The sequence below is a fragment of the Corvus moneduloides genome, chromosome 4, assembly GCF_009650955.1.
Source record: "Corvus moneduloides isolate bCorMon1 chromosome 4, bCorMon1.pri, whole genome shotgun sequence".
NCBI lineage: Eukaryota > Metazoa > Chordata > Aves > Passeriformes > Corvidae > Corvus > Corvus moneduloides.
The window spans coordinates 6034866-6062662 of NC_045479.1; the positions used below are offsets into that span (position 1 = coordinate 6034866).

Here is a 27797-nt window from a genome sequence, read left to right on the forward strand (position 1 = left end):
CATAAACACACATATAAAATAATGCTCTGTTATATCAGGAGGGGGTGAGTGGATAAGGAGGTGGCTGGAGAACTGGCTGAAGGGCAGATCCCAGAGGGCTGTAATTAGTGGCACAGGGTCTGCCTGGAGGCCTATTACAAGGGTCAGTACTGGGCCCAGTATTATTTAACTTATTCATCAATGACTTGGATGAAGAGGCAGATGCCTTCTCAGCAAGTTCACTGATGACACAAAGCTGGCAGGAGTGGCCAATACCCCAGAGAGCTGTGTAAGCCTTCAGAGGGACCTCGACAGGTTGGAGAGATGGGCAGGGAAGAACTGTCTGAAATTCAGGAAAGGCATGAGCAAAGGATCCTGTACCTGGGGAAGAATAACCCCATGTACCAGCACAGGCTGGGGCTGACCTGCTGGGAAGCAGCTCTGCAGAGAAGGACCTGGGGGTCCTGGTGGACAGCAAGCTGTCCGTGAGCCAGCAGTGTGTCCTTGTGGCCAAGAGTATCTTGGGGTCAGTAAGGAAAAGCATTTACAGCAGGTCAAGGGAAGTGATCCTGCCCCTCTACTCAGCCCTGGTGAGGCCACACCTGAGTGCTGTACCCAGTTCTGGGCTCCTCAGGACAAGAGAGACACAGAGCTCCTGGAGTGGGTGCAGTGGAGGGTGACAAAGATGTTGAAGGGACTGGAGCATCTCTCTTGTAAGGACAGGCTGAGGGAGCTGGGCCCGTTCAGCCTCGAGAAGAAGCAACTGAGAGAGGATCTCATCAGTGTCTAAGTATCTAAAGGAAGGGTGTCAGAGCATGGACCAGGCTCTTCCCGGTGGTGCCAGGCAATAGGACAAGGGGCAATGGGCAGAAACTGATGCACAGGAAGTTCCACCTGAACAGGAGGAAGAACTTCTTTCGTGTGCAGGTGACCAAGCACTGGAACAGAATGTCCAGAGGGGGTGTGGAGTCTCCCTCACTGGAGGCATTCAGGAACCCTCTGGATGCAATCCTGTGCCATGTGCTCTGGGATGTTCCTGCTCTAGCAGGGGGTTGGACCTGATGACCCACTATGGTCCCTTCCAGCCTTACCATTCTGTGAATCAGGGACTGCAAACTGCAGCAGGGCAGAATACTCTGCTGTCCTGTATACAAGGCAATAGGAAGGGATATTTTAATAGAATCAACACAGTTACATTTCACTTCCATCACCAAGCAAAACTGCCTTTAGCCAATTACGTCCATCAGCCTTGATTAGTTACTGAATTTGCACTGTATAGGCCAATTTCATACAGCGTGTGTTACCAAGGTTATGATCTGAAAGTGTACTGCCTGTGCAGGTGAAAACCAGTGATGCTTCTAATTTAACTGATGTCTTTCCTATCTTTCTTACTATTTGGTTTGCCCACAGAGGGTAAAATGATGGAGTATCACTTTTCAAGAAAATAGTGCTCTATAAAAACGTAATAGTCAATGTCTAATAACTGCTGTCTAATCAATGTAGTAGCTGCCTTGTATTCTTTTCAGATACCAGTCTATTGAACATCCATCAGATGTGCAGATTCCAGTTTGAAAAAAATCTGACTGGACAACCTTCCTGGCTATTGTTTGTGAACAGAAACCCTCCTTGATGAAGAGAAAGCAGAGGTATCTAGTCTAGCAAGCAAGAACGGAAGATTATCATAGAACAGTTGAATCTGACTGCTCAGGGATAAGTCCCCTTTCGAAGCACATTCCTCCTGTACCCTTCCCCCTCTTACCTCGAGCTGGAAACAGGCCAAATGAGGCGTGTGAAAGTTCTTAACTAGCAGCCCTCCCAAAGCTGTTCACAGAGCAATCATTCCTCTCACTTGGGATCCATTAAACGCTGCCAGTCAAGTAGGAAGTGCCCTTATATCTGCGTTCCTGCCATATCTAATTTGAACTGGCCACTTAGCAAGAGGCACTGTGCTTCCCACACAGCAGAGCTGCCACTGCCTTATCTCAAGAGGGTGTAAGAGCATTTGCTAAGTGCAAAAGCAGGGCAGTGCTGGATTCATAACCCACATCGCGTTCTCATGATCAGCTCAGAGCTGCAGAGCTTTCTAGGAAAACAACGGGTAAACAGACCAAACCCAGGAATATCTTCTAAAGCAGCCCTCATTCATTAATTGCCCTGATAGGTTTAGGCCATCCTCATCAATGCATGGAATGAAGTCTGCTTAATGTACCCTCAACTTCAGAATATTGCTAATGGCCAGCTAAGTTTGACAATGTTTGACTAAAAAAGGCAATCACTACAACTCTGAGGCAGAAATGTGAAATGCCTGACAAATCCCTCATGCAAACCCAAACCACGTCAACCAAGTAATAAAGACTTTTGTCAACATATTTCAAATGCAACTTGCAAACAATATGTTCAGCTTTTTGCGATTTCGTACTTTTCTTTTTTAATCTTTGAGTATGACAAATGTGAATCTAACTAGTTTCAGAAGTCATTGGGGCAAAAAATCTTTAGAATGAAATGATACTGCTTCTTCAGTGGTAGTCCTGCTGTTGCTGGATAATGGTCAGCTGAAATATGGGTAACTGAATTTAAAGTTTTATATGCTAAGTCTCTGCATTTAAATACATATAGATACACAGCAGTGTCTACTGGAAATATGCAAAAATACATCGGTGGTTATTTGAAAAAGAAAACCAGCAAATGTCCACAGACATCTGCAGAATAAAGAATGAATGTAATCAATGTGCAATTCACCACAACACTAGCTTTAAATTATGTCTTCTCCAGGCAGAAGAGTTAATGACCTGGTCACCTTTCTCCCTGCTAACAATCCCTTTTTCTCTGAAGGAAGCGACCACTTTTCTTTTGCAGAAAGTAATTAACTTTACTAATTTCAGAGAATACCTTCTAAATTTCTACTTTAAAAATCTGCAGCTGCCATTTTGAAATGAAGTCTTACAGACACCCCTAAAAGCCTGTGTGCTTTGCAACTGCATCAGCTGGCCTTGGCAAAAGTTATCTCCCTATACAACTTGCCTTACTCGTCAGAATAAGCACCAGTGTGGAGGTTGATCATGGATCAACAGCAGTTATCTTTAAAAAAAAAAAAAAAAAGGAGAAAATAACATCTTCTGACACAGCAAGGGCAATATAAAGTGCCATATGTACATTTGGCACTGGCAGGACTGCTGTCATACCCCCCATTAGCCTAATTACCCTGCCTGCACACGCTCTGTGTGTATATATCCACTACAGAACCCTGAAGGGCAGAGTGATGCTGGTGAGTGGTCTTCATTTTGCAATCAAATAATTCAGTCATTTTTCTTAACTTACCCCTAAATCTCTGAATATCTGTGAGAAAAAAAAATCCCTGGAAGTACAGCTACATCAAGAAGAAAATAAAGTAGAACTCACAAGTAATCTCAAGTGTCAAAGTAAACAACGTGAGGTAAAAATGACAGTGGTTTTGTATTAGAAGTGTTACAAAGAAGTGTAGGTGGAATGAATCTGAAAGTTTCCAAGGAATTAAGTAATTTGAGAAACAATCTAGCTTGCCAGCCTGGTCTAGACACCATGAGTGTTCACTGTAAATCCTGCACAGCATAAATAAAGAAGGAATTCCGAAAAAAATCCAAGCAGAAGCCCAAAGCACCACCAAACATCTCCTCAAAACTTCAGACTGAACGTAACCAATACGTTTGGAAACACAGTGCAGGTCGTCCTTTAACTCCTATCAATCACATCTGTCATGTGAGCATGGAAAATGATTTTCAAACTTTGTTACACACAGTTGCAACTATACTACCCAACAAAACCTACTTCCCAAGTACCATTACACACGAGAAGATGGGGCCAAAGATTGTGTAAGCACATAAGGTTGTTAAAAGGAAATTATTTCAAAAGGACCTGACAAATCTCTGTATACCTCCCTGTATCTGGGTTTTATTATAGATATTGCCGGACAAGAATATTTTGCCTATATAGCTAAATATCTTACATTGGGAGATCCAGAAATAATTTAAGATACTGCGTGACATGGTCTGGAAATATCTGCATAGCAAATTGAATTATGCCTTCTTGCTCAGACCATTTGTGTTTGTTTTGCAACAAACACAAGGGTTCAACAATAATCTTGTAACCACTGAATGCAATGGAGTTTTATGAGGCATGAATTTGGCTCAGAATGTGCAAAGCTTTCCCAAATTCAGAGCAATTTATCACTGATGTCTTCCCTTCATTATTTTAAATGGAAACAGAAGAAAGTTCTCAAAAAGACACATCTTGACCTCAGTTCAGTTCAGCTCGGTTCACCGATGCACAGAGATACTTGGTTTCTTCAGAAGATCCCAATAAAAAGCTCAAGGACAGGCTCAATATTCTTTAGATTTGTTTTAAAGACAAAAACCCAAAAAAACGATTTAACTCTAACCTTCATAATTTTCTCCTCATAAACTAGAACAATATACGTGAGGAGCTAAAAGAGATTCTGGCTATTTTGACAGAGCTGTCTTACTCAGTTCCTTTCTGACAGAATCAATTAGGAAATCATTCTTATATAGCAAATTATTTCTGAAATTTTTATACACCATGAACAAATCCCATGGATTAATGATTTCCAGAGTTCACCCTCTTCACCTTGGGAAAAATCCAGACCAGAAAAAAAGAACAGAGAAAACACAAACCAGGGAAAGGAGTTTTGTCATTAGCTCCCTCTGTTTAAATAAAATATTTTTCCCATCATGTAGGTGAAGCAGAGAATTGCAGGGGGTTGGTAGGGTTCCTAAAGCACTGAAAAAGAGCAAGTAGTTCTAAAATATTTTTATACCTAAGAAATCCAGAAGTGCTTTCCATGACACTGGCAACTTTCACTTACGTGGGCTGCGGAGCAAAGTTGGCAGGGAACCACGTGAGGAACAGCAGGGACTGCTAGAGATCAGAGCTGACATACTGATGTGAGGGGCTTGTAACTGGACCAAGGGGGAAATGAACTCTCAGGAATGGGATACCTCAGCAGAGCTGAAGGGGGTGTTTGCACACAGCCTGAATTTTGCCTGTTTCCTCAGTCCCTTACTTTCAAAAGCAACGGCACTCGCTCAGTCTCTTACCCCTAAATACGACTGACTGCACTGCGCACACCTCCCACCTCTTTCTTCTGTGACAGTCCACAGGCCTCTTCCCTCTTCCTGGGACACTGGAGAGGAATCTGTGGCTTCATGAGATCAAAACATACAAACCGAAATGCTGCTTTATTTGTCTAAGGGTTTTTTTCCTTCAACATTTTTTGGGAATCCAGCTTAGTTCTGGAGCAAAACAGGATGGTATCAAGAGAACCTAAAATCTGCACTTTCATTATTAAAATCTCCTTCATTTGAACACTTCATCCCTGTAAGCTGTGTTAGTTACCAGGTTAAATTTTTGAATAATAAATTAAATTATAGGAATCTGTGAAACTGGGTAGTCAGACTTATAATACTGACAATTAAAATATAATCAAAGAAAACAAAACAAAAGACTCTCACAGTAAGCAAAAACAGTTTAACAACTGTTTGCAGCTTGTACATGACACTGTGGATTTAAATAGCATTCTTCTATCAAACTTTTGTAGATGTAACTAGGCAAGCTTAGATTTCACAGAGTCAGTCAGATTTTATGCTGATTCCTTCTCTACAAAAACATAGCATCTTGAGAATAAGTAAGAACAACCTGCTTATATTTTTAATGCATTCAAGCTTTCTAGCACTTGTCTATGCAAGAGTGAACAAGGAAGTACACACATTTCTTGCTGTGCTGTATTTTGTCTATTGCTTCTTCCTATTACAAAGGATAAAAGGAAACAGTGGCTAACAGGCCTTTGTTTGAAAGCAGAACACAGCACCAATGCACAGGAGAGCGTGTCCATGGCAATGCAGATGTATCAGGGGCCGTGCTCTTCTGCCTCCCTGCTGTCTGTTCCACTGCTAATGCAAACCAGAAGGTAATCCTTAAGTAGTCTACCAGAGAACACAATCAGTGCTTTTCCTGTTCAGATGAACTATAACCTCCCTGTCTGCAGGTGATAGGAATCTTGGTCTTGTCCTTCTCGAACACTGCATCTTCATTCTGCTATTGCAGCTCTCTACCTGCTGAAAGATACTTTCAAAGCAAAGACTTGTGAAGGTTTATCTGTCTTTGCGAAGTCTTTTTAGAGCTGCTTGCTCTACATCCAAATGCAAAATCCCATGAATAAATACACCTATTTATACATACATATAGTAGTTCTTATCTAAGTTACTTTAACAATCAGATGTAGTTGGAGAGCCCGTGGTGAGCCTATGGGATGGAGCTGTAAATCCTGACATGTCCATCAGTCATTATGAACTTTACCAGCCAGGAAAACGCAGTGTCTAGATTGGCTACACGCCCCTACAGTTCTTATTTTAGTTACAATTCTCTGGAGCTTATTTTCAGAGTTAATACACTGGAAAGCAGGTTTGGGCTTGATTCTTTTTGTAACATTGCTCATCTCCTCTCTCCCTCAGTTTCTTTCCTCCTAACTGACAACTAAAAGGGCTTGGCTGCAGCTGTTCCTCCTCTGTCTCTGTCCTGTCTATGAGTGCCAGAGCTCAGAATAACTGGGAGATAGGACAGACTATCACACAAACTGCAAGGAACAGCTCTCCTGGAAGTGGCCAGAAACAGTAATGTTTGAGTGCAGAATTCCTACTTGCTACAAAGACCAAGCCACTAGTAGAAGATCATGTTCAGCTGCAAATCAAAAGAGAAAATAAGACACAGACCTGGCATAATCTCATCTGGCAGAAATGAATGATGGCCTTTTTGCAATTGTTTTGCTGAAAAGCACAAATCTCTACAAAAAGAAACCAGCCATCTGTTTTGAATGTTTTAGACTGTAAGTATCTACTTGTGCTCTTCTTTGATCTATAAGAATAATAGGAAGACAGTGATACAGTCCAGTTACACCTCTGTTGTGAGTGCTTAATTCATCCCAGAGCTGCAGATTACAAAATTCCATCTGGAAATCTTAGTCTTATCATTCTGGGATCAGAAAGAAGATGAACAGTGTATCAAGATCAGTTCTTTTGTGTTCATAGATGTAACATTCTTGGACAGAGAATACATTCTTCTGACAGAAATTACTTATTAAGCAGCAAAATAATAGTTAAAAAAAAAAAAAAAAGAAAGCTAGCAGAAGAATTGTTCTCCAAAAGAGGAAAAGGACCAGGAGCAGAAGCTGACTTTGTCTCAAGGACAGCATTCTTCTCTAACCCTCCTAAGGATTAATTAGTTACATCACCTTATTTGAGTGCATCACATTAGGGTTCTTACTAAAAGGTTGCCGATCTGGAAAAGTGGGAGTGAAGAACCCTGACTGTCACCAATATGACAAAACAAATCCAGCATCTCTCTCAGTCAGGACAAGTGATAATGTTTAAGCAATGGAAGATCATCTCACGTAGCTGCCTTCAAATTTTGCACAGGGTATGTCTCCAAGGCAAGCACAAGATACTTTCTCAATGCTTTTCCATACCTGGATGAAGAATTGTAATAATATCATTATTATATTACACAATTAATTTGTAGATTTTACAGAGGGGAAGAAATGACTATTCAGAAGACAAGAGATGACAGTAAAGGACAAGAAACAGTGGTCTAAAGAGCTTTGTTCAGCATGCTGGAAAAGGCGGCTCCTTGAAAATACAGGTTATTTTCCCTTTTCCTGGGAAGGAATAGGACCTTGGAAAAAAATAAGAAGTTGTAATAGAGTCAAATACAAATCTAACATAATTTTGGGAACAATTTCAAAATGAGGTATTAGAATCACCATCATATCACTTTAACAAGACAATTTCCAAATATTGCACAGTAATAACATCTAGCACTTATACAGCACTTTTCCCAAGCAGAACTTGCACTTTCACAAAAACTTCAGCTCATTTTACAATTAAGAATTTGAGACAGGGAGAAAGAGAACAAGTGAGTGGTTGGAGACGATGCCAGGAAAGAATTTATCTTCTGAATCGTGGCCTAGTACTGTGTCCAGTAAATTATAATGTAATATGAGTCAGGCATGAAGGCCTGGTGGTTTTGGCCATTTAGCATGATCTAACAATTAAAAAGACCATATTGAAAATAAATCTAGTCAAAAGGCTTATGAGGTCACAGTGTAGTGAGTGACAATACTGAGAACCTCAAAGTGTGACAGTAGGACAAGCAGTTCTGTGCATGTTGCACACATAAAATGTGTCTCATGGAGAGAAGATCACATTTACGAAGTGAACGGATGCCTGTGTAATTTAAACATGGAACTCACCACCAAAAAATCATTTACTTCGCTAAAAAAAGTCAGCATATTAATCCAAGCATCAAATAACGTAGAAAAAAAATCGATGTTCTCCTCAAACTCCCCAAAGTATAGACACTTGTAGTGTTGTAGTGATCTCAATGAAAACTTCATGTGGTTTGACTGCTGTGGCAAAGGTTAAATTAAGCCTTGAGATGTCCTGCTCACAAAGTCAGTATTCTTATCCCTTCCACCATCATAGTAGTTACAGCTCTTCAGACTGTTGCCTGTCCTTTATTTCGGTCACTTTCCCCTAAATCTGTTTGAATAGCCATGCATATGGCTGGGTGACTGGGTGTCCATTCACTGTGTATTTCCTTTCAGCTGTAAAATAAGAAATACCTCCTACACAACGAAAAGGAAATTGTGAATGCTCCTTCTGGGCATTCCTAGGGGTGACAGACATTGCTCTACAGATACAAGCTGGAAACACATGGCTTACAACCCTGAGTGTTCAGTTGCTTTATGCATACATCTATTACTATCAGTTTCTCTGTGAGGTTTAAATGTTTCTATCATTCTTACTGGAATTTGGTTTAATACCTTTGTCCTAATAAATGCAATACAGAATGTCATTCAAGTCTCATTACCCCTCTAAAAATCACAGATGGCTACTTAGAATGAGATTGGTTTTGGACACAATATACTCATTAAGTAGACATAAGAATATAAGTGGACTTGGGAATATTAGATGGTCTTGATTAAAAACTATATTTAAAAAATTCAAACTAATTTTATTAAACTTTCAAATTGATGACGTTCCCTCTATTACAGCTTTTAGATTTAGATTACTCTAATCTACAGAAAAACTCTTGGCAAAGGCAAATTACAATATTGAATTGACTGGTTTTCAGTTCTTAAAAATGAGCCAAATATTCCCCTGCAATGACTTAACCCCTCTTTCCACCACAGACATCACCTCTGAAATCTGAAGTGTTAAATTCTGCTAGTGTCTTCAGTGCTCAACTCCCAAAGCTTACTGCTTCTAAGTTAAAATCTGTCAGACTCGAGTATTAAGGGAAAATGTCACAAAGAAGACACTTTTTGTCTTACAATATTTTTACACCAATAGGAATTGCCAATATTTTATTCATCTACAAATATCCTCAATTTTTATGCACTCCATTTCCGTGTCAGCTCTTTGACCATTCCACTGTTGCTCTAATAAACATAATATTAATTTTCAGCTAATGAATGGATGAGTGGATGAAGCAGATTTCTGAACCACAGCCACAGTTTCTCCCATTTTAGGTAGCACAGCTGTGCTTCACAAGAAAACTGGATGAATTGAGCAGCTTGGGAAATTTCTGTATGGAAGCTTTGCTTCTCCTCCCCCCATGCTGCACACACCTGCACAGATTTACAAGAAGATACACCCACATACACACCTATCCTTTTGCATGTATTAGATCTCTTCAAGTGTAAATTCATATTATTTTTGATAAAAGTGAGTAATAACTAATTAAGCCATTGGCCAGATCATGTTAGCATTTGAGAAAGACCAAAGAGCATCCTCATGTGAAATCACACTGGAATACACTTGGAAGTAGAGGAGGATCGAGCTCCATCTGGGGAATAAAAGGTGTCATAAGAAATTCAGACAGCAAGGAAACGAGCCTAGTGGAAAATGCTAGGAAAGACTATTTCAGGATGAAGGATGGTATTTACACTGAACTATAAACTCAAATGTAAACTACCATCTTCAGAAATTACAGGGAGGGTGCACATGTTTTTGTGCTCCATTTCAGGGGATCTCTATCTGATAATGCCGTCATGTACACACCTGGCATAATTAAATACTAAATTCAGTCAGCTCCAGAATGCTGGAGGGGAAAAGCCTTAAGACCTAAACCATAAAAATAAAATAATGTAGTTAACTATTGTACATAGCTTTTTGGTGTCCATTTAATCTTCAGTATTGACCAGAGGTGATTGCAGACTGAAGGAACTTTAAAAAGCAAACTTATTGCCAAGTCCTGTGCTATTAGTTACTTTTTATCATTGTAATACATAAATTTAATTTAACACATGGAAGTTAGGGACTCTGTAACTTACATCATCTTAGCTTTTACAAAGAGACTAAGGACTTTCTTTTTTAATGGACATGGAATACCACAGTAAAAACATGTACTCTGTTGGGAATAACTGGCTTGGGAAGCATCCATCACCTTTATACTTCCCCTGCTGATGTATGCACGACAATCTTGAGGCTGACAAGCTTCTCAGATGAGATGCATGTTAAGGCAAGGCTGCTGGCTGACTCATTATTTTGACTGGGATACTCTAACACGCTTTCCTGAGGAAAGTGCCTCAAAGTCAAGAGATAAGCTGTATTTAATGTCAACCACCCATTAATTCAGTAAACTATGAGAAACCATGCTCTTAGCACAGTTGCATTCTTAAATGCATCAGCAGATGGGAGAGCAAAGAGGAAGATCTTTCTCTCAGTGTTTTCTACACAAACTCCATGTTTGCTCCAGAAGGAAAATCAGAATTATTCCTACCTTCATAGTGCGTGTCCTCTTCCTTTTCATCAATTACTTACCTGATCTTCCCTGTTTAATTTCTGTGCTTCAGCTGATCTTTATAAGCATTATCTCTAGAACTTTTAACAACACACACGAACGCACAACCATTGCAACAGCAGTGATTCAAAAAGAATGTGAAATCAACAGCGAGTGGAAATTAATGAAGCACTTTATCAATTTGTCCACTAAAGAGATTTTCTCAGTTCAAACCCCAAGGCATGAAATTCAAGTTAGACACTGCCACAGTTGGATTAAATTTTTCAGATGGTTGGCTTGAAAAGAGGGATTTGATCTGTACAGTCAGACAGACCATAATTCTGTAGTTAATTGAGCAAGTGCAAGAGATGAGAGCACCTTATTCTCTCATGAATGTTTTACAAATCTAATACAAAGCAATAATTTTCAGAAATGCAAGGGCCCAAGATTTCCACAGAAATTTTCAGAAGTTTTCTTTCAAATAACTGATATGAAAAAATCAAATTCTTAGAAAAAAGTGCACAGAAATTCATGCGAAATATTTTTTTCTTAAAAGGATAAGTGGAGAAAGAAAAAGTTCCATATAAACTTTTAAAATACTGTCATCAGTCCTTTAAAACTCTTCAAGTACTTCAACAAAATGTACTCTGCTTTAAAACTGATACTCCAAGGTATAAATGAATCTTGTGTACTGTAGTGTAATAATCAGTATTTGACTCCTGGCCAGTAAGAGGTTTTTTTGCTAAAGAACAGGCGTGAGGAGAAAGGCTCTGTCCTCTGTACTGTCTTCCCTTCTGGAAATAGGAGTTGTTGTGGGGACAATTTGACAGCAGAAAAGAAAAAATTGTGGACACGGACACAGAGAAAGAAAATGTATTTTAAATGAAAAACAGCTCCTAATTTCTCCCCCATTGTTTTGAAAGAATGAGGGAGATGGAAGGGAGAGCGGAAGGTTAAGGGGATATTCCTCTTTGCCTTCACATTTATAGACAATTCATACTCCTAGTCCATATCAAGAATCATGTATTGTGAGTTGATAAATATCTGTGACTAGTTAGGTCAGCGTGCATGGCAGCAATCTCAGCAGCAGATCTCAACATGCTTAAAACCTTCAGGAGGAACATTATCTTCAGGAGGAACATTATCTCCGAGCAAATTCTTTACAAACCAGAATTGAAAAAGCACACATAGGTTTGGCTCCGGCGCAAACTGCTTTGAAAAAGAATCCGACTGAAAACATTTCCTCCATGAAGTCAATGATAAATGATATGAAAGACATTTCCTGTTCTCTCGTACTTGCACAGAAACTCAATTACATGCCCTGGAAAGTTCTCCCCACAACATTGTGAAACAATGATAGGATGATTAGAAGGAGAAAATCACAAACTGCACATAAACACACGAGAGACACCCTCATGCAGAGACTATGGAAGCAAGGGGGGGGAGCACAGCCAGGGTTCACAAAGCACACGGAGCGAGGTGTGGGAGTGACTGTCGGGAACTTTTCTACTGGCAGGAGAGGTTGGTTCTCACCGTTCTGAACAAAATGGCTGAGCTAAGAGCATCTGACTGGTTATGCCCAAATACCCTCCTCCTCATCCTAGAGGTGCAGAGGTGGCAATGGGAGGAAAGCCCCAGAGCAGCATGGGAATGAAATAAAGAATTGGTTAGTATTAAAGCACATCTGTAAGTACAAACAGTAGTACCAAGCGTTTCAATTCCTTATGCAATATTCTGAGCTACCTTGAGGTACAGCTTTCTTTGTTCCCTTGCAGGCTTTGTCAGCTTTCAAAATGCCCCTTTGCAAAGGGGAAGTGCAATCAGAGCCTCCTCCCACCCTCTCTCTTCCCTATTGCCCTTCCCTGTGAGGTCTTTGCAAGAATTTCCATAAATGTCTAAATTTTATTTCTTTTTTACATGTTATCTTTTCATTTCATCTTTGAATGCTACTCTGCATTCATTTGCAAGCATGTACTACAGTTACATGCTAGAAATAGCTTCAGATCTCTTCAGACTTCAGTGTAGAAACAACAGATATTCTAACATTTGCACCAAATTAAGATTAAGAAATCCATTTAATTTTCAGTATTAACAATTTCACTCTCCTGAAAAAGGTAACACCAACATCTTCCAAAAACACTGCAGAAAATTCAAGCCAGTCAATGTACAGTGGAGGAAGGTATTAAATCAAGATGCAAAGGGGAGTTGCCTTGAAAATGAGAATTTTTCTGTTCATTTCTTTGTATACATTCCTTCTTGTTTTCTGATGCAGACATGAAAGGAGATTTTTTAAGATCTACATTTGCAGGGTGAATATGTAATTGGCTTTTGACATTTTCCTCTTGTACCTTACTCATTATTTCTGTGTATCACTAGGTTGGCACTTAAAGGTCTAGAGTGAGATGCTTCCCTTCAGATCTCACCAATTTCTACATGAGTCAGAGGGCAAAGAGAAGCATTCCTTCACTCCATCGAGGCAGTGATTAACGATGGCTAATATTTTAATTAAACTGCAGTGGATGAGATTACAACATGGGATGTGCAATTATGTTGGCATTCTCTGTGCTACCCAAGGGATGGCTAATCTCTCTGATAGTTATCAAGCACACAGCTGTGCTTTGTAAATGCCACAGGAGGCTCCTCACTGCTTTGGAGATGGTAAATTGATTTTCCTTCAGTTCACGGCCCATTGAGTTTGTGAGGGAGCAGTCTGTGCTCATTTGGCACCGAGGCCAGGATTCCCTCATGGGAAATGAAGGGAACTGCTTGTTTGCAATCCATAGATCAGAAAGCTGATCCTGGAGCATGATTTCCTACTACTGAAGACAAGAAACAGTCCTGGACACTCCACACACTCAAGGAGTAAACCTGAGCTACTAAAATCTGAATATGTCATACAGGACTCAAATCTCACATTTCAGGAGAGTAATGTTTTTGTTCCTTTGCAATGTACCTCCTCCTTCCACCCACCTAACAACAGCTTGGTACCAGGAACCATTCATTCACATTTCAGGAGCCTTACACAAAGCCAACACAACAGCAACATCCAGTTCTGCTTCATAACTGCATTCTGGAATGCTGCTTTCGTTCTGAGGTACTGCAAGCGTGTTAGGGAAAAACTACACAAAAAATAATCAGCCCTCATAGCAAAAACGACTTTAAAAACAAAAAAGAGAGACACATTACCTGGTCAGGGGAGGGCTTGTGGTTGGTTTGGTTGGAATGGGATGAGGATTTGAGGTGGTCATCCTCATAGTTGTCAGCCATCAGCTTCATACGGTTCTGAGTCTATTCAAAAAAGACAAGAAAAAATAATCTCAGTCTACCTTCTAATGCTATCGTGGGGACTAAGGGAAACAGGGTATTTATACTTTTCTGCATATCCAAAATCCATGCATGGGAAAAAAATAAGACACGTGCCTAAAACATCAGTTAGTGTTACCATAGAGAATTGGTAAAAACTGTGGAGACACATTCCAACCTGTTCCCTTTAAAGCTAAATTAGTTTTACAATTAAATGGATCATCTGACTTGTACCTACTAAAACTTGTGCTGCACAAGAAATGGATTTCTTCTTTTACATTCTTGGGATTAAGATTCAGACATCAACTTGGAGAATAATTCAATGAAAACATGAGTTAGGTGTCCCTAAGTCAATTAAAAAAACCCTAAAAACCCTCTCGGTAAGCAGTCAGTTTAAAAAAACCAAAAAGTAAACAAGCTGAAAACAGGTTATTACTTAAGAAGTCCATCCAGTTTCAATATGCAAAGCAGTTTTCAATTGATATATCAAAGAACAGAAGAATTCTGAGACTGGTCAGAAAAATGTGAATTATACAAAAGCCATCCTTGAGGAAATGAAAAAGTTAATAAATAAATCTTGGGGAAGAAAAAGTGTCATAATGAAGGCTTATAAAATTTATATTTGAACATAGTCAAGTAAATAATTAGCAAAATACAAAAAAGTCTCTTTGTTTTTCTTCAACTTAGGAAATTTCAAGTTCCAGAGGAGATATAATTTTTAAAAACACAGAATAAAAACAAAATTGTGTAAGAATAAATAGAATACATGACTTTAGGAATACCATTCTAGGCAAGCAAGTGCAACAAACGTTCAAATATACTACCAGGCTGTGTCTGCAAAGGAGAGGCTTAGTGAGATTAAGCCCTTTTAACATACTACCCTGCAATGAGGTCCCCCAGCACCTACAAACACACACAAATAAGGAAAGAAATGCACCTGGAAGAATGTCCCACCTCCCCAGCAGGGCTCACAGAGGCCATTTAGGCAGCAATGATACTCTGTGGGTAGCCAAGAGCTGGGTGAGGGTCTTGCAAAACCAAGTGCTGCCTCCCTTTGCATTATCTGGGTGCCAGTGTCATTGCGAACTCACACATGGAGAGGCCCCAAAAGTGACGGGTGGCATTTCTCCTCCCAGCTCAGAAGGCACAAAGAGCCCCACTTTGAGTTTTGTGAAATCCTTGTATTCTAAGGAAATCAAATAGCTAGCCTGACCTACGTCAGATACAATACAGAGCAAATTATCTACAGCTAGACACATGAAATCATCAGACATGCACTAAAACTAAACATCTTAAATGAAAGCTCAAAGCTCACTGTAGAAATGGCAGCTGTTGATTCAATCCCTTCATAACTCTATGGTTTCTCACTGAAAACTCTGAAGTTTAATGAGCATCTCGAGGCTAGAGAATGCAGATTCTACTTGTCTCTATTCAGACCATGAGAGAGAAGGTCCAGGATTTGAATCTGGATTTGATTTTATTTTGGATTAATTTAACAAAAGCTAATAGTAAATTGAGCTTAAGCAATAAGCAATTTAATCATGCAAAGTTTTTATATTGTTTCCTCTGCTTTGTCGAACAAGTTCTGAATTCCAAGTCTGACTCATCATTCATAAATCACTACTTGAAACATGCCACATTAATCCTTAAACAACCAGTTTATTGCAACGGCACTTTCTTAATATTTATTATTTTATTATATTTAAGGTTGTCTCTTCAACAGTTTCTTCTTTGCAATGAGAACAATTGATTTTAAATGATTTCACATTTCCTTGGAAATGTATTGTTTTGATAATAAATAATAAATTCTTACATGACTTTCAGTATGTGTGTGTGGAGAAAATCTATTGAAACCCAGATGTTTAGCAGAATGCTAGCACAGCACATTAACTTTCCTGAGAGAAAACGTAGCTCTTCTCAGATAGAGGCAGCATGTTTTATGATATTACATGAAAAAAAAAAACCCCAAACAAACTATGTTAGCTGGTACAGGTAGAGAAGAATAGAGGCATTGCAGAGAAGCACAGACTGGGTCAGGTTGGAAGGGACCATAGTGGGTCATCAGGTCCAACCCCCTGCTAGAGCAGGAACATCCCAGAGCACATGGCACAGGATTGCATCCAGAGGGTTCCTGAATGCCTCCAGTGAGGGAGACTCCACACCCCCTCTGGACATTCTGTTCCAGTGCTTGGTCACCTGCACACGAAAGAAGTTCTTCCTCCTGTTCAGGTGGAACTTCCTGTGCATCAGTTTCTGCCCATTGCCCCTTGTCCTATTGCCTGGCACCACCGGGAAGAGCCTGGTCCATGCTCTGACACCCTTCCTGCAGACACTGGCATTGATAAGGTCCCCTCTCAGTTGTCTCTTCTTGATGCTGAACGGGCCCAGCTCCCTCAGCCTATCCTTACAAGAGAGATGCTCCAGTCCCTTCAATATCTTTGTCACCCTCTGCTGGACCCACTCCAGGAGCTCTGTGTCTCTCTTGTCCTGAGGAGCCCAGAACTGAGTACAGCACTCAGGTGTGGCCTCACCAGGGTTGAGGAGAAAGGCAGGATTGCCCCCATGACCTCTGGCAGTGCTCTTCCTAATGCACCCCAGGATACCATTGGCCTTCCTGGCTTCCAGGACACACTGCTGGCTCATGGACAGCTCATTGTCCACCAGGACCCCAAGGCTTTCTCCTCAGAGCTGCTTTCCAGCAGGTTGGCCCCACACCTTATCTCTGTCAAGACTGGCTACACCCCTGTCCCACTTCAAATCTAGTTTAAAGCCCTCTCAATGAGTCCTGCTGAGTCCCGAGCTAAGATCCCTTTTCCCTTCTGATACAGGTGGGCCCACTCGTTGCCAGCAAGCTCAGTGTTGTATAAACTGACCCATGATCAAAAACCACAAAATGCTGCTGTTTACACCAGTCTTGAAGCCAGGTGTTCATCTGCATGACTTTCCTGTTTCTTGCTCCATCATTCCCTGCAACTGGCAGCACAGAAGAAAACACAACTTGGGCTCCAGATCCCTTGACCAGTTTTGCCAAGGCTCTGAGGCCTCTGTTCATTGTCCTTATCCTTTTTGCTGGGACATCGTTGCTGCCCGCACAGAAATCTTTAAGTGGGTGACAATCAGGGGCTGCATCAGGTTGGGAGGTTTCTTGGTGATGTCCCTTATCCAGGCCTCTGGAAGACCACACACCTCCCTCTGGTTTGGGTCTGGTCAGAAAACAGCACAGCTTCCCTCAGAGAGAATTCTGAGTCAAACTGAAGAAGTTGTGTGCTTCTGTCACTTCAACTCAAGTAGAACAGCCTACTATTAATACTTGGCAGCAGGTATTGAGAAGTGGCTGATGGAATTGGGCTGGTTTAGCTTGAAAAGGAGGAGGCTTTCTTAAATTATAGGAAATAGAGGACATGAAGCCACGCTCTTCCTGGAGGGGATAGGACAAGAGATGACGTCCTATCCATTTTACATTTACATTTTACATTTACATTTTACATTTACATTTTACATTTACATTTTCTGTGTTCCATTTTACACAGATGTAAAATGGAACACAGAAAATTCTGATTAGAGACCAGGAAAATTCTTTTCATAACGAGGTCCATCAAATGCCAGAACAGGCTGCCAAGAGACTGGGGGCTCTCCATCCTCGAAGATACTGGAAATGCAGCTGGACAAGCCTTGAGCAAGCTGCTGTAATTAGTGATGCTCTCAGCAGGTGGCTGGACACAGAGGTCCACTCTAACCTAAAATATGCTGCAATTCTTATTATTTGGAATTTTCATCAGATCATTTCAGAGTTTCAAAGCCAGACTTTTCAAAAGAAGAGGGACGTAAGTTCCAAAATCCCTCCTACTTGCCAAATATGGTTTAGTTGCTTAGCTCCATTACAGCCCTTTGAACACTTCAAACCAGAACAATCTCTGCAGTGTGCTGATGATGACAAGCCTACGGGACCCAGTTCACCTAGAAGGACATTTTCTATGTTCCCCCTTTAATTCAACCTGACCTCCCACTGCAGATGCTGTTAATTTAAGAGTGCATGTCTGTGACAAGTCTTGGCAAGAAAATGCCAAAATCAGTATTGTGATTCCATTACAGGAACTAATTTATGCATGTATCACTGGAATTAGGCAAAAATCAAGAGATGGAAGAAAAGCAGTTTATTTCTTGATGGATACCACTAAGAATTATTTTCCAACATTTAAATTCCAAGCAGTGTTGCAAATAAAAGATATAATACAATATTTTTACAATTCTTTTTGTATCAAATATAGAAATAAAAAGCTTCTGCTTAGGACTGGACTACTAATGACAAACTTTTACTTGGAAATTTTAAAAATAACCGTAAGTACATGAACTGAGTTTCTCTCCTATTGCTCCACTACAGAAAAAAAAAAAAGTCCAAAAGGATGGAAATTTCTAGAGCAAATGGCTGTTGTAACGATTTAAAAACAAACGGTTTACTTTTCTGTGGGGAACCACTCCAACATCCTGCAGTCCTGAGCTGGTTTGTCATGGTGCTATTATACAATCCTCTCCCACCTCATGAGGTTATGGCTCAGATCCTAGGGCAAACATTTCTACATCATTGTAAAAAGTATGAACAACAACGTGGTTTAACCACGGGGCCCTGTGAGAAAATAAATGAGCAGTGCAGACAAATCAGTTGTGTCAGGAGTGCTTTTGTCTAAAACCTCCAGAGCTGTAAGCAGAACTAGCAATGATAGGAGCTAGATGTCAGATTCAAATCTTGCTTATAAAAAAATACCATGTGCCCTTACAGGTACCTTCTTCATGCATGTGCAGAAAAAATGCTGGAGTGAAAAAAATCTGGGCAAAATTCCACAACCCAACAGGTTTCCTGATTTTTTTCCAGAAGGTACCTTCATTTCACTTTTTTTTTTGACAGATTCCATAAATTTCCTCCTGGCCCTCCAATTATACCTTCCCCAAAGCCCCCACAGCTTGTCAAAGCCTTTAACAATGCTCTTCTTTTCTTCCAATAGTCACCATGCAAAAGAACAGACCCAAACCCTTCAGACTGGTGTCAGTTCTCAAAATTACTCAAGAGCCACCACACACTCTCCAGCTCCTATCTGAAAGCCAGGAATGACTGTGGAGAACTTGCTGCTGCAGACCAGAGTCTATGAACTGCAGGTCTAAAGCATAACATCTCCAAGGGTACTGCATCTAAAAACCCCCAATTTCCCCATGTCATATATTAGACTATACTCTAGAAATATCAGATCTTGTCCACCCCTCCCTCTTTGCACCCCAGAATTTCTGCAATTATCCTTTTGCCTCTTTGATACACTTATTGTTAATGCCTTTTTTTGCTTCTTGTCATTATTTAACTCTTTCTTCTTCCCTATCCCTTGCTACAGCAGGCAGTTATATTAAAAGAAAAGAGCACCAGGAGAAAACATGAGATAAACCTGTTTTAATCATGAATGTGAATGATCAGCATCAGAACTTCCTTTAAATGTGCTCTCTTTGTTTGTTTCATGGTCCTGCCATGATTTCACTGTATTTTCATTACCTTTTTTTTTCCTGGGTACCATATAGTTCACTTCTGCCTGTATTCTATAATCTCTAAATGTTCGGGTAAACAAAGAAATTACCAGTGTTAAACTGTTTCTAACATAACCAACACCTGAAAGCTTTCATTGCAAACTGCACATGTACACTATTTTACCTGCCAAAACTGGAGCCACAGTGAATTTTTAATGAATTACTAAGTTCCTCATTCATGGAGGTACTGCTTCAAAGCACTCTCTCACCTGCAGGTTCCTAAAAGTAAGTTATTTTATGTTCACTGATGTTCACTGCAGACCACACTGGTAGCTTCCTTGTGCACCTTAACACTAAAGACCAAATTAATAGATATTATCACAGTTAAATTAATACATGAGAAAAACCAGAACTGATGCTGATCCACAAAGTTTAAGGGAAAGTCACAGACATATTCTGGAAAATAGCTGGTAAAGCCTAGAGAAGTGCTGCCCAGGTCTGACAAACTCTTTATTGTGGAATTCCACACATAAATTTGAAACCCACAGATTTAACTACAGACATTGTTTATAATATATTTTACAGAATGTTTTTATTTGAAAGCTTGCATGAAGTTGTATGTTCTAATGAGAGTACATACCTTTCTTAAGCATTTCTGCAGGACAACTAGTGTTCTGGTAACCATTACCCTGGCAAGTTTTTGAAACCAAGTTTTGTTCATGGGGATCACACATTTCTGTATCTCTAGAGAAGCTCTTTAATAAACAACAGATAGCAGCCCGTAAGCTGTGCATTCTCTCTATTAATCTAGTCTGCTTCATATGCTCATTGCAGTAATTTACCCAAAGAGTTTGCATCAAATCTGTTCCTCCACCATGAAACACAGCACAAACCATGACATCAGTGACTACCTTCTCATTTTTCGTAGAATATTTGCGTGGGGTAACTTTGGTTTTGCTAAGCAGTCTAAACAAGCTTTATTAATCCTTTAATGTAGAGTTTAAAAAACCCCACATGAAGTAAATGTTAATACAATGACTGTACTTGTGACAAATGACTACGTGGTGGAGGCAGTGTCTCAGTGCATTGAAGGAGTTATCCCATTTCAATCTGAGTTGAACGTTTCACTGGAAGCACATGCAAAAGTAACAGTTTAGAAATATTTTTACCACTAATAACATAGAAGTATAATGGATAAACTCAGGTGATTTTTCTTTCTAAGTGTGGGCCGAATTCAGTAGCTCTGAAAATTATGTACTTGTGAAGACTTTCAGATAGTTCTTTTCTACTTGTTAGAAACCTGCAGTGAGCCATAATCCCTGTTAATGCCCAAGCAGCTCCCTGCTGGAATCTGGCTGTCAGAAACACAGAAAGAATAATCCCTGTTATCAGAATAGCATGCTGTACATAACTACCTCAAGTACATCTATACCTACCTTGAACATACACCTACCTTGAGCCCATACCAACCTTGAGCATTAGGATTCTGAAAGATTGTTTAAGTATTTTACTCTATGCCCCCTTCCCACTCATAACATTTAATGAAATGGGAGACATTTTTCAAAATTGTAAAGAGACATTTGCCATCTTTGTTTGTAAGGTTTAAAAGACACCTCGTTAGTTAGGTTTGGCTTTCCTTTTCGCTATGGTTAGGATTAGCAACTGAGATTTCTCTGTTAGCAGCAAACAGCACAAATTTCAACTGCACAGATATGAAACCCATTCTTGTTACTACGTTTCTGTACATGCTGGAGCCTGTGTTTTTGTGAGCCCAACAAAGAGCAGCTGCTGGGTTTTGTCAAAGCCTGCAGGATTCAACACAGTTCTACCTGAGATGCTGCCTTCTGCACTGGCTGCTGGCACTGTTCCAACAACATTACGTTGTAAGTGAAAGACTTTGTCAGCCCAGCTAATTTCCGTGTTTAAAGATGTCATTTTTCTGTTCATCTCCCCACACATGATAATTACTGAGAAGCTTCATCCTGAAGAATTCATACTCAAAAAGCCTCTGAACTAAACTAAGGAAGGCAGATCATCCTGATATGGCATGCTCTGTGAGATTTGACATATGTAGACATATGTGGACGGGATTAAAAAATAAACTTGGAACTGAAATTTTCCCTGCACAGGAATTATCTCTTGGAACTTAGCTCCTTAGGGGATGAACTAACTAACTGTGGAATTGCCCAGTGACAAAATGTATTGAAATCTACAGCTGTGATTCCTGTATAAAGAAAACCAGTGACACACAAAAAACTCGAAATCAGATCTGAATTTGGGATTCCTTTTTGTGTTATACCATACAATCATTATAGCATATGTTCCTTTAGCTCTCTTTTACTCTCTTTAGAGATACCTCAAGATGTGTTTAAGATCAGTGGTAACAGAACTGCCTTTCTCAATTACTTGTTTCACAAGAGCTGGAACCTGCCCAGTCACAGGTTTGAAAGGAAGCTAAAAATAAAAAAATCTCCTCTCGTGGTTAACTACTCAAGAGCAAGCCAAGTATGTTATTTCCTTGGCATCTTTCCACTGCATGTAAGGGTCTTAAGCAGAAATATCATTAAGGTGTGTCTTCCTGTATCTCAAAGAAGTCTGAGCAAGTGCTGGAGTCTGAGGACATTTACCACCATACAGTAAAACTAATTTATAGAGAATGGGTGGCCTGTGTGTCAAGAAATTCCATTCAGGCAGGATCAGCAGGACAAATGGGAACCCGTAACATCCTCAAAGCATCCTGGATCCCTCACACAACAGAAAACCCAAGAAATTATTTACTGACATTGATCTGCAGAGAGAACAGCAAACAAAATGAGCTGCTGTTTTAATTCTTAAGGTAAAGTAAGAGAACTGGTTCTATTCACATTCCAGTTTTGAGCAGATAAAACCTGTATACTCTAAGTTTAAAATAAGCAGGAATTTTTTGGGTTATGAGCCTGCCCTATGGTGCAGTTGGTTAGGGCAAGTCTGATCTTGATTTCATGCTATGGAAGAGAAAGGTCTTGCTGCAGAAGAGAATATAAGATCAATATCTTTTGCTGCCACATGCCCTTAAAACAGAAAGGACTAATTTATTTAAATTAGCTGAACAACTGCTCTTTTGCTAAATTATGCTCCTACACCCACTCTCGGAGTGTTGTCCCATCTTCAATACTTCTTTAATCAGTAAAGAAGTGATTTCTTTTGCAGACAGCATGGCTACCCTTGAAGAGCACGTGAGTCCACTTTATTACCCCTTCTATATTGACTAATGAAATCTGCATGCTTTGGATTTGTATCCTCCATCTTCTAAGCATGGCCTTCAACCCTATAATAATCTCTTTCTGCAGCCTGCCTCCCCCATGGTGTCTCCAGGCAAGAGTCAGCTGGGACCAGTGTGAAAGTATGTATGTTCTGAATGGCCAGCCATATGTGTATGCTACAGCCAAACAAAATATATCACAGCTCAATTCTCCTTGCCTTTCCCTGTGTGGGAGCTCTACTTTGGGCTCTTTTCGCCTCTACCCAGCTGTGGATGTTAATTAACTTCCTATAAATTACAAAATCTTTGAGACTTCTTTTCCTGTGTCAAATTTGCTTGAAAATGGTCAATAAATTGAAAAATTACTGGGTAGGAACTACAGCTCAGCTAAGCAGATGGATGGCACTGTCATTTAAACTCTTCTTTGGAGAGCAAACTAACACATTTTGTTGGAATTGTAAGAGTTTGGATGTAGACTCTCAATATATCCTTGCACTAAATGCTGCACAGAAGTGGAATTTTCTGGTACATGCCTTTCTTTAAGACTCTGGGAGGCTGACCTGCTACAAATTCTCAAGTGATCAGCAGCAAGCAAGCCTCTCATGATTAGTTCATGTGTCTGCTGAATGTTTAATATATACAGCTTATTGTGTCTTTAATCTGCTTTGATACTTACCACAAAAGACAACTCATTTTAAGAAAAAAGTGAAATGCTACTTCAGTAACAATGCAAAAGGACATACCAGTCTTTGTCATGGTCCTCATTAATAAAACCATTGAAAACTTCTGATTGTACTTTGCCCCTTGCTCATTTTCCCCCTCTCACTGCGTATTTGTGGGTCAAAACTAAAAATTTAACCTTACGTTTTATAGAACAACAGAAAAGCAAAGACAAAAGAGCAGCAAGAAAAACAAGTTGAAATAAACTCTTCCTAAAAACTTTGATAGGTTGGTGACACGTGTTTTACAAAGGAAAATGTCAAAAGTATCTCAGGTTATGCTAAGGTTGGAAATACACATCAACATTTTATTGATCTTGTGATTTAAACTTGTGCAATTTAAGCATCAACACTAAGCACTCCAGAGAAGGTTAATCTTACAAAATCTATGAAAAATCTGAAGGCAAACCCCCTAAATGACCTACATGTTATATCCTATTGAACAGGCAAATATTTCTCTCAAATACAGAACAAAGTTTGCTTGACATCGTTGACGAAACTCCTGTTTTGTTATGACTCTTCGCCTGAAATTTCTCCTTCCCTTTTCACTTCTGCGTCACTCCACACCCTGCTCATCTTACCCTCAACTACCTTACTCTGTCCCCCTTTCCTTTGCTGTCCTATTTGCTTCTCCTTTCCAAAATAAATCCACTTGCATATGCTCAACTTCACACAGCTGCCTGTCTAACACAACCACTTAAGTCACTCTGCTTTTGTCTCTAGTCTTTCTCCTAGTCTGAAACAAGAAAGTTTCTCAGTCCAGTGATATCTATGAACTGGCAAAACCTCGTATAGGAATTTACGTACAAGATGCATCCTACTGTGAAATCTTAAAAGCTAGCCATGATCTCCTGGCTCAACAAAATCATTTGTAGGCCATCTGCTCATGTGTATCTACACACATCTTTCCTACCTGAAGTGATTTGGAAGTCTTCCAATCTTTGTCTATTGTGACTGTGTTGTTACAATAAATACAGTAAAAGAATTCTTTTATCCAGCAATTTTTAATCTTGGAAAGTATATGCCAGTGTTTTGACCACAGACCTTTTATTGTTACATACTTTTATTGTTATATGACTCACCACTTCAACTGCATTTGCCTGTAGCTTCAAAGAGCTGTTAATAGCAAATCCCCCCTCCCTTCTATACATGCTGTTCTTGGCAAAAAAAGGAGTTATGTACAGATACAAATTCCTAGATGCTAAAGTGATGTGAGCTGCTCAGTATCATCTCAACACAGACTGTCTGTGACTGCCCAGAACCCGGCTCTGGGTGTATACACGAATGGATCTGTGTCTACATGATATAAACAGTGTTGATAGCAACTTAAAAAAACACACACAACGAAGCCTCAAGATTATTTGTGCTTGTTCTGAAATTAATTTTAAAAGCTGTTGCATATAAAAGAAAAAGAAACCCGGTATTACTCTTTTTGTGCCTTGCTTTCATCTTTGAATCCAGGCAAAATCCTGCATGGTAACTGCTGGAGGGAAGAGTTGAAAGGGCATTTCCTTTGACAACCAACAGAGCTTTGCTCCCTAAACTAAGTAAAAGTTAAGAACTTTTTCTGTATGGCCAATTATTGGGGTTGACATCCACCTAGAAGTGCCCTGCCTCAGTACCCACACAAACACACAGACATTACATTCCTGTCTGTCCACACCAGCAGTGCGTGTGGTCTGCAGACACAGGATTCCTGTCCATCCTCACTGTCCCTGTGTTGGCCCACAGAGGCAGGATTCCTGCCCGAGCACACAGCGGCACATGTGCAGTACAGAGCTGGACAGATGATTCCTGTCCATTCCTCTGCTCTTGCACGCAATACACAAGCAAGGAGAACCACAATAAACCAAGACTTTTTTTTTTCTTGTTATTCCAGGAGAGGTTGATTTTTCCTATTAAGTCTGCATCAAAGGTTAGATACTAAGCTGGAGAGACTGAAAAAACATTCCATTTTTCTACTGTATCGGTGCCAAAATTTTTCTTACCAAGGAAAGAAATTCTCTTACTCTCCACATTTCAAATTCACGGCACACAATGTGTAGAGATGTGCCAGTTTGACCAGATGAATTTCTCTACGGTGTCTGCATTCCAGTAGTCCTGTCTTTGCCTGCTCTATTCCTAATCTGTTGTCTGTGATTTACATTATAAGATGCCATTCCATATGAGCAGCGGCCCACCCAATGGGCACCATAAAGCACTCTGTAAAGCTTAAAAAAACACCTTAGAGAATTCTCTCTGCTACAACCACTAAAAGATCTGTGGAACAAGATGAGAAAAAAGCCTGTCGTACCTCTGGTGAGTTTTTCTTAACAATCCTTTTACTGCTAAGTCATTAAACTTAAGATAGGTGATGCCACTTGTTAAAGAGTCCTGACAAAGCAGAGGAAGAAACAGAAAAGAATGAATAGAAGGACAAGAGCAACCTTGACTGATTGATTTGCAACCAGAAGACCTAGGAGGAAACAAGGAAGCCTTCATACTTTTAAGCCCTCTTTATATCACAAACCAGATTTCTGGCTGACAATAGAGAAGGACTAGCTGGTTTTGGTAATCAGGAAAGGGGGGAAGAGAGGCATCAAAAAATCTTTTCATAATCTGATAGTGATGAAAAGGTCTAGGAAAATAAGGGACTAATTCACTTCCCAGTCTGTGGATCCTTGCCACCAAATCTGTGAAAGTTTTCTTCTTTTAGTGCAGAAGAACATACATCTTGCATGCCTCCATATGAGATACAGGAGACACTTGAAAGATGCTTGAAGATCTGTATATATAAGTAAATATATTTCCCCTTAGGGAAAAAAAAAAAAAGGGAGAGAAAAACTAAAATGAGAAGGTAAAGTCCTTAATACTTCCATAGAGCAAATAAACTCATGCAGGCTTCCAAGTTTTAAACAACCTGTGAGTGTGTTCTTAAGGATCGCTATATTGCTTTTATTATTTTTGCAACACCATTACTGTCAGCAATTGGCAGAAGTTTGGGTTGCTCGCTGTGATAAAGGAGGCAAAGCCAAGGTTGCATCTACTGGTGTTTAGGAGATGGAGAGCACACTGGCTTGGTGTCATAAATTATGGTAATGTTTCACGGTAAGATGAAAACAGTGAGAAGAGTAACTTAACTATTAAAAGGATTAAGAACAGTACAATGGTGAAACAGAATGTTTAAAAATGTTACGTTTCCCACCCCAAACAAAAATCCACTATTAAAAACAAGAGATACCTAGGTTGTTAAAATCCTGAGGAAAAACTTGCCTGGATTCAGCTGTGAGACCTCCATTTATTTTTTGCTTACTCAACTACAGGATAAATTTGTATTCGCACTAGGACAGGCATTGGTGGTAAACACATAGAAAGAGAACAAAGGACTGGGTTCTGTGACTGTAAAATTGTACTCAAATAAAGAGAACAAAAGCTCTAATTAAATGGCTACCCCTCAACCAGGGCTGTGTTCAACATAAAAGACCACTACTTCCTCCAGGCACCAGTACTGGGATGACAGCTTAACATATATTTAGAGAGTAGAGCTTTACAAAAGTTGAGAGACTAACATTCACCTGTACTACTGATAATCTAAAATTCTACAACATGTAATTGCAAAGGTAAATGACTTCTATTTGAAATTGAGGGTACATAATGAGAATTTTTTTCTTATATCCACATGATAAATGTTTGATTATGCCAAGTAAAATCAGACAGCAATCTTTTGATAGCTGAGTTTGAGACTTATTTTGTCTTCATGCAAAATCTTGGACTAATCCCTAAAAGCACTTCTTGCTACTGCAAAAACTCAAAACCTTTGGTAACATATTCAAGGCAAAAAGGGGCACACAGAAACTGTGCCTTTATCTTGTGTTCAATACAGGTCTGCTCAGGGACACAGCTGAACACAACTGCCCTAAAGATGATCTGCCAAAATCACGAACTCAGATTTGACAGCATTGTCTCCAGACTCCCATTCGAGGGAGGGACTGGAAGCAGAATCTCCGTCAGTATCAACTTTCTCATCTTGTACCTTTTGGAGCTGGCAGCTGTTTCCAGACTCCTCACGGCTTCCAAGTTAGTAGACAGTAGAAAAGTCTCCATCCCCTCCCTACATTCACAAATGTCAAGTGGCAAACACATGACCTCTAGGGAAAATCTGCACACCTTTTCTTTGGTCATGAGTATTTCTTCATCTTAGAAAAGGGCTGTAGAAAACAGCCTGTACTTATTAGGGAGGA

The 27797-nt window shown here is 39.9% G+C and overlaps 1 protein-coding gene across 1 annotated transcript in view; it reads right to left on the bottom strand.

Moving 5' to 3' along the window:
• The window catches only part of ERC1 (ELKS/RAB6-interacting/CAST family member 1), a 284378-nt gene that overhangs the window by 18905 nt on the left and 237676 nt on the right, over window positions 1-27797 (bottom strand). Inside the window, 1 exon segment of the mRNA XM_032105148.1 lies at window positions 13996-14097. Within this exon segment, the coding sequence (XP_031961039.1) occupies window positions 13996-14097 (102 nt within the window).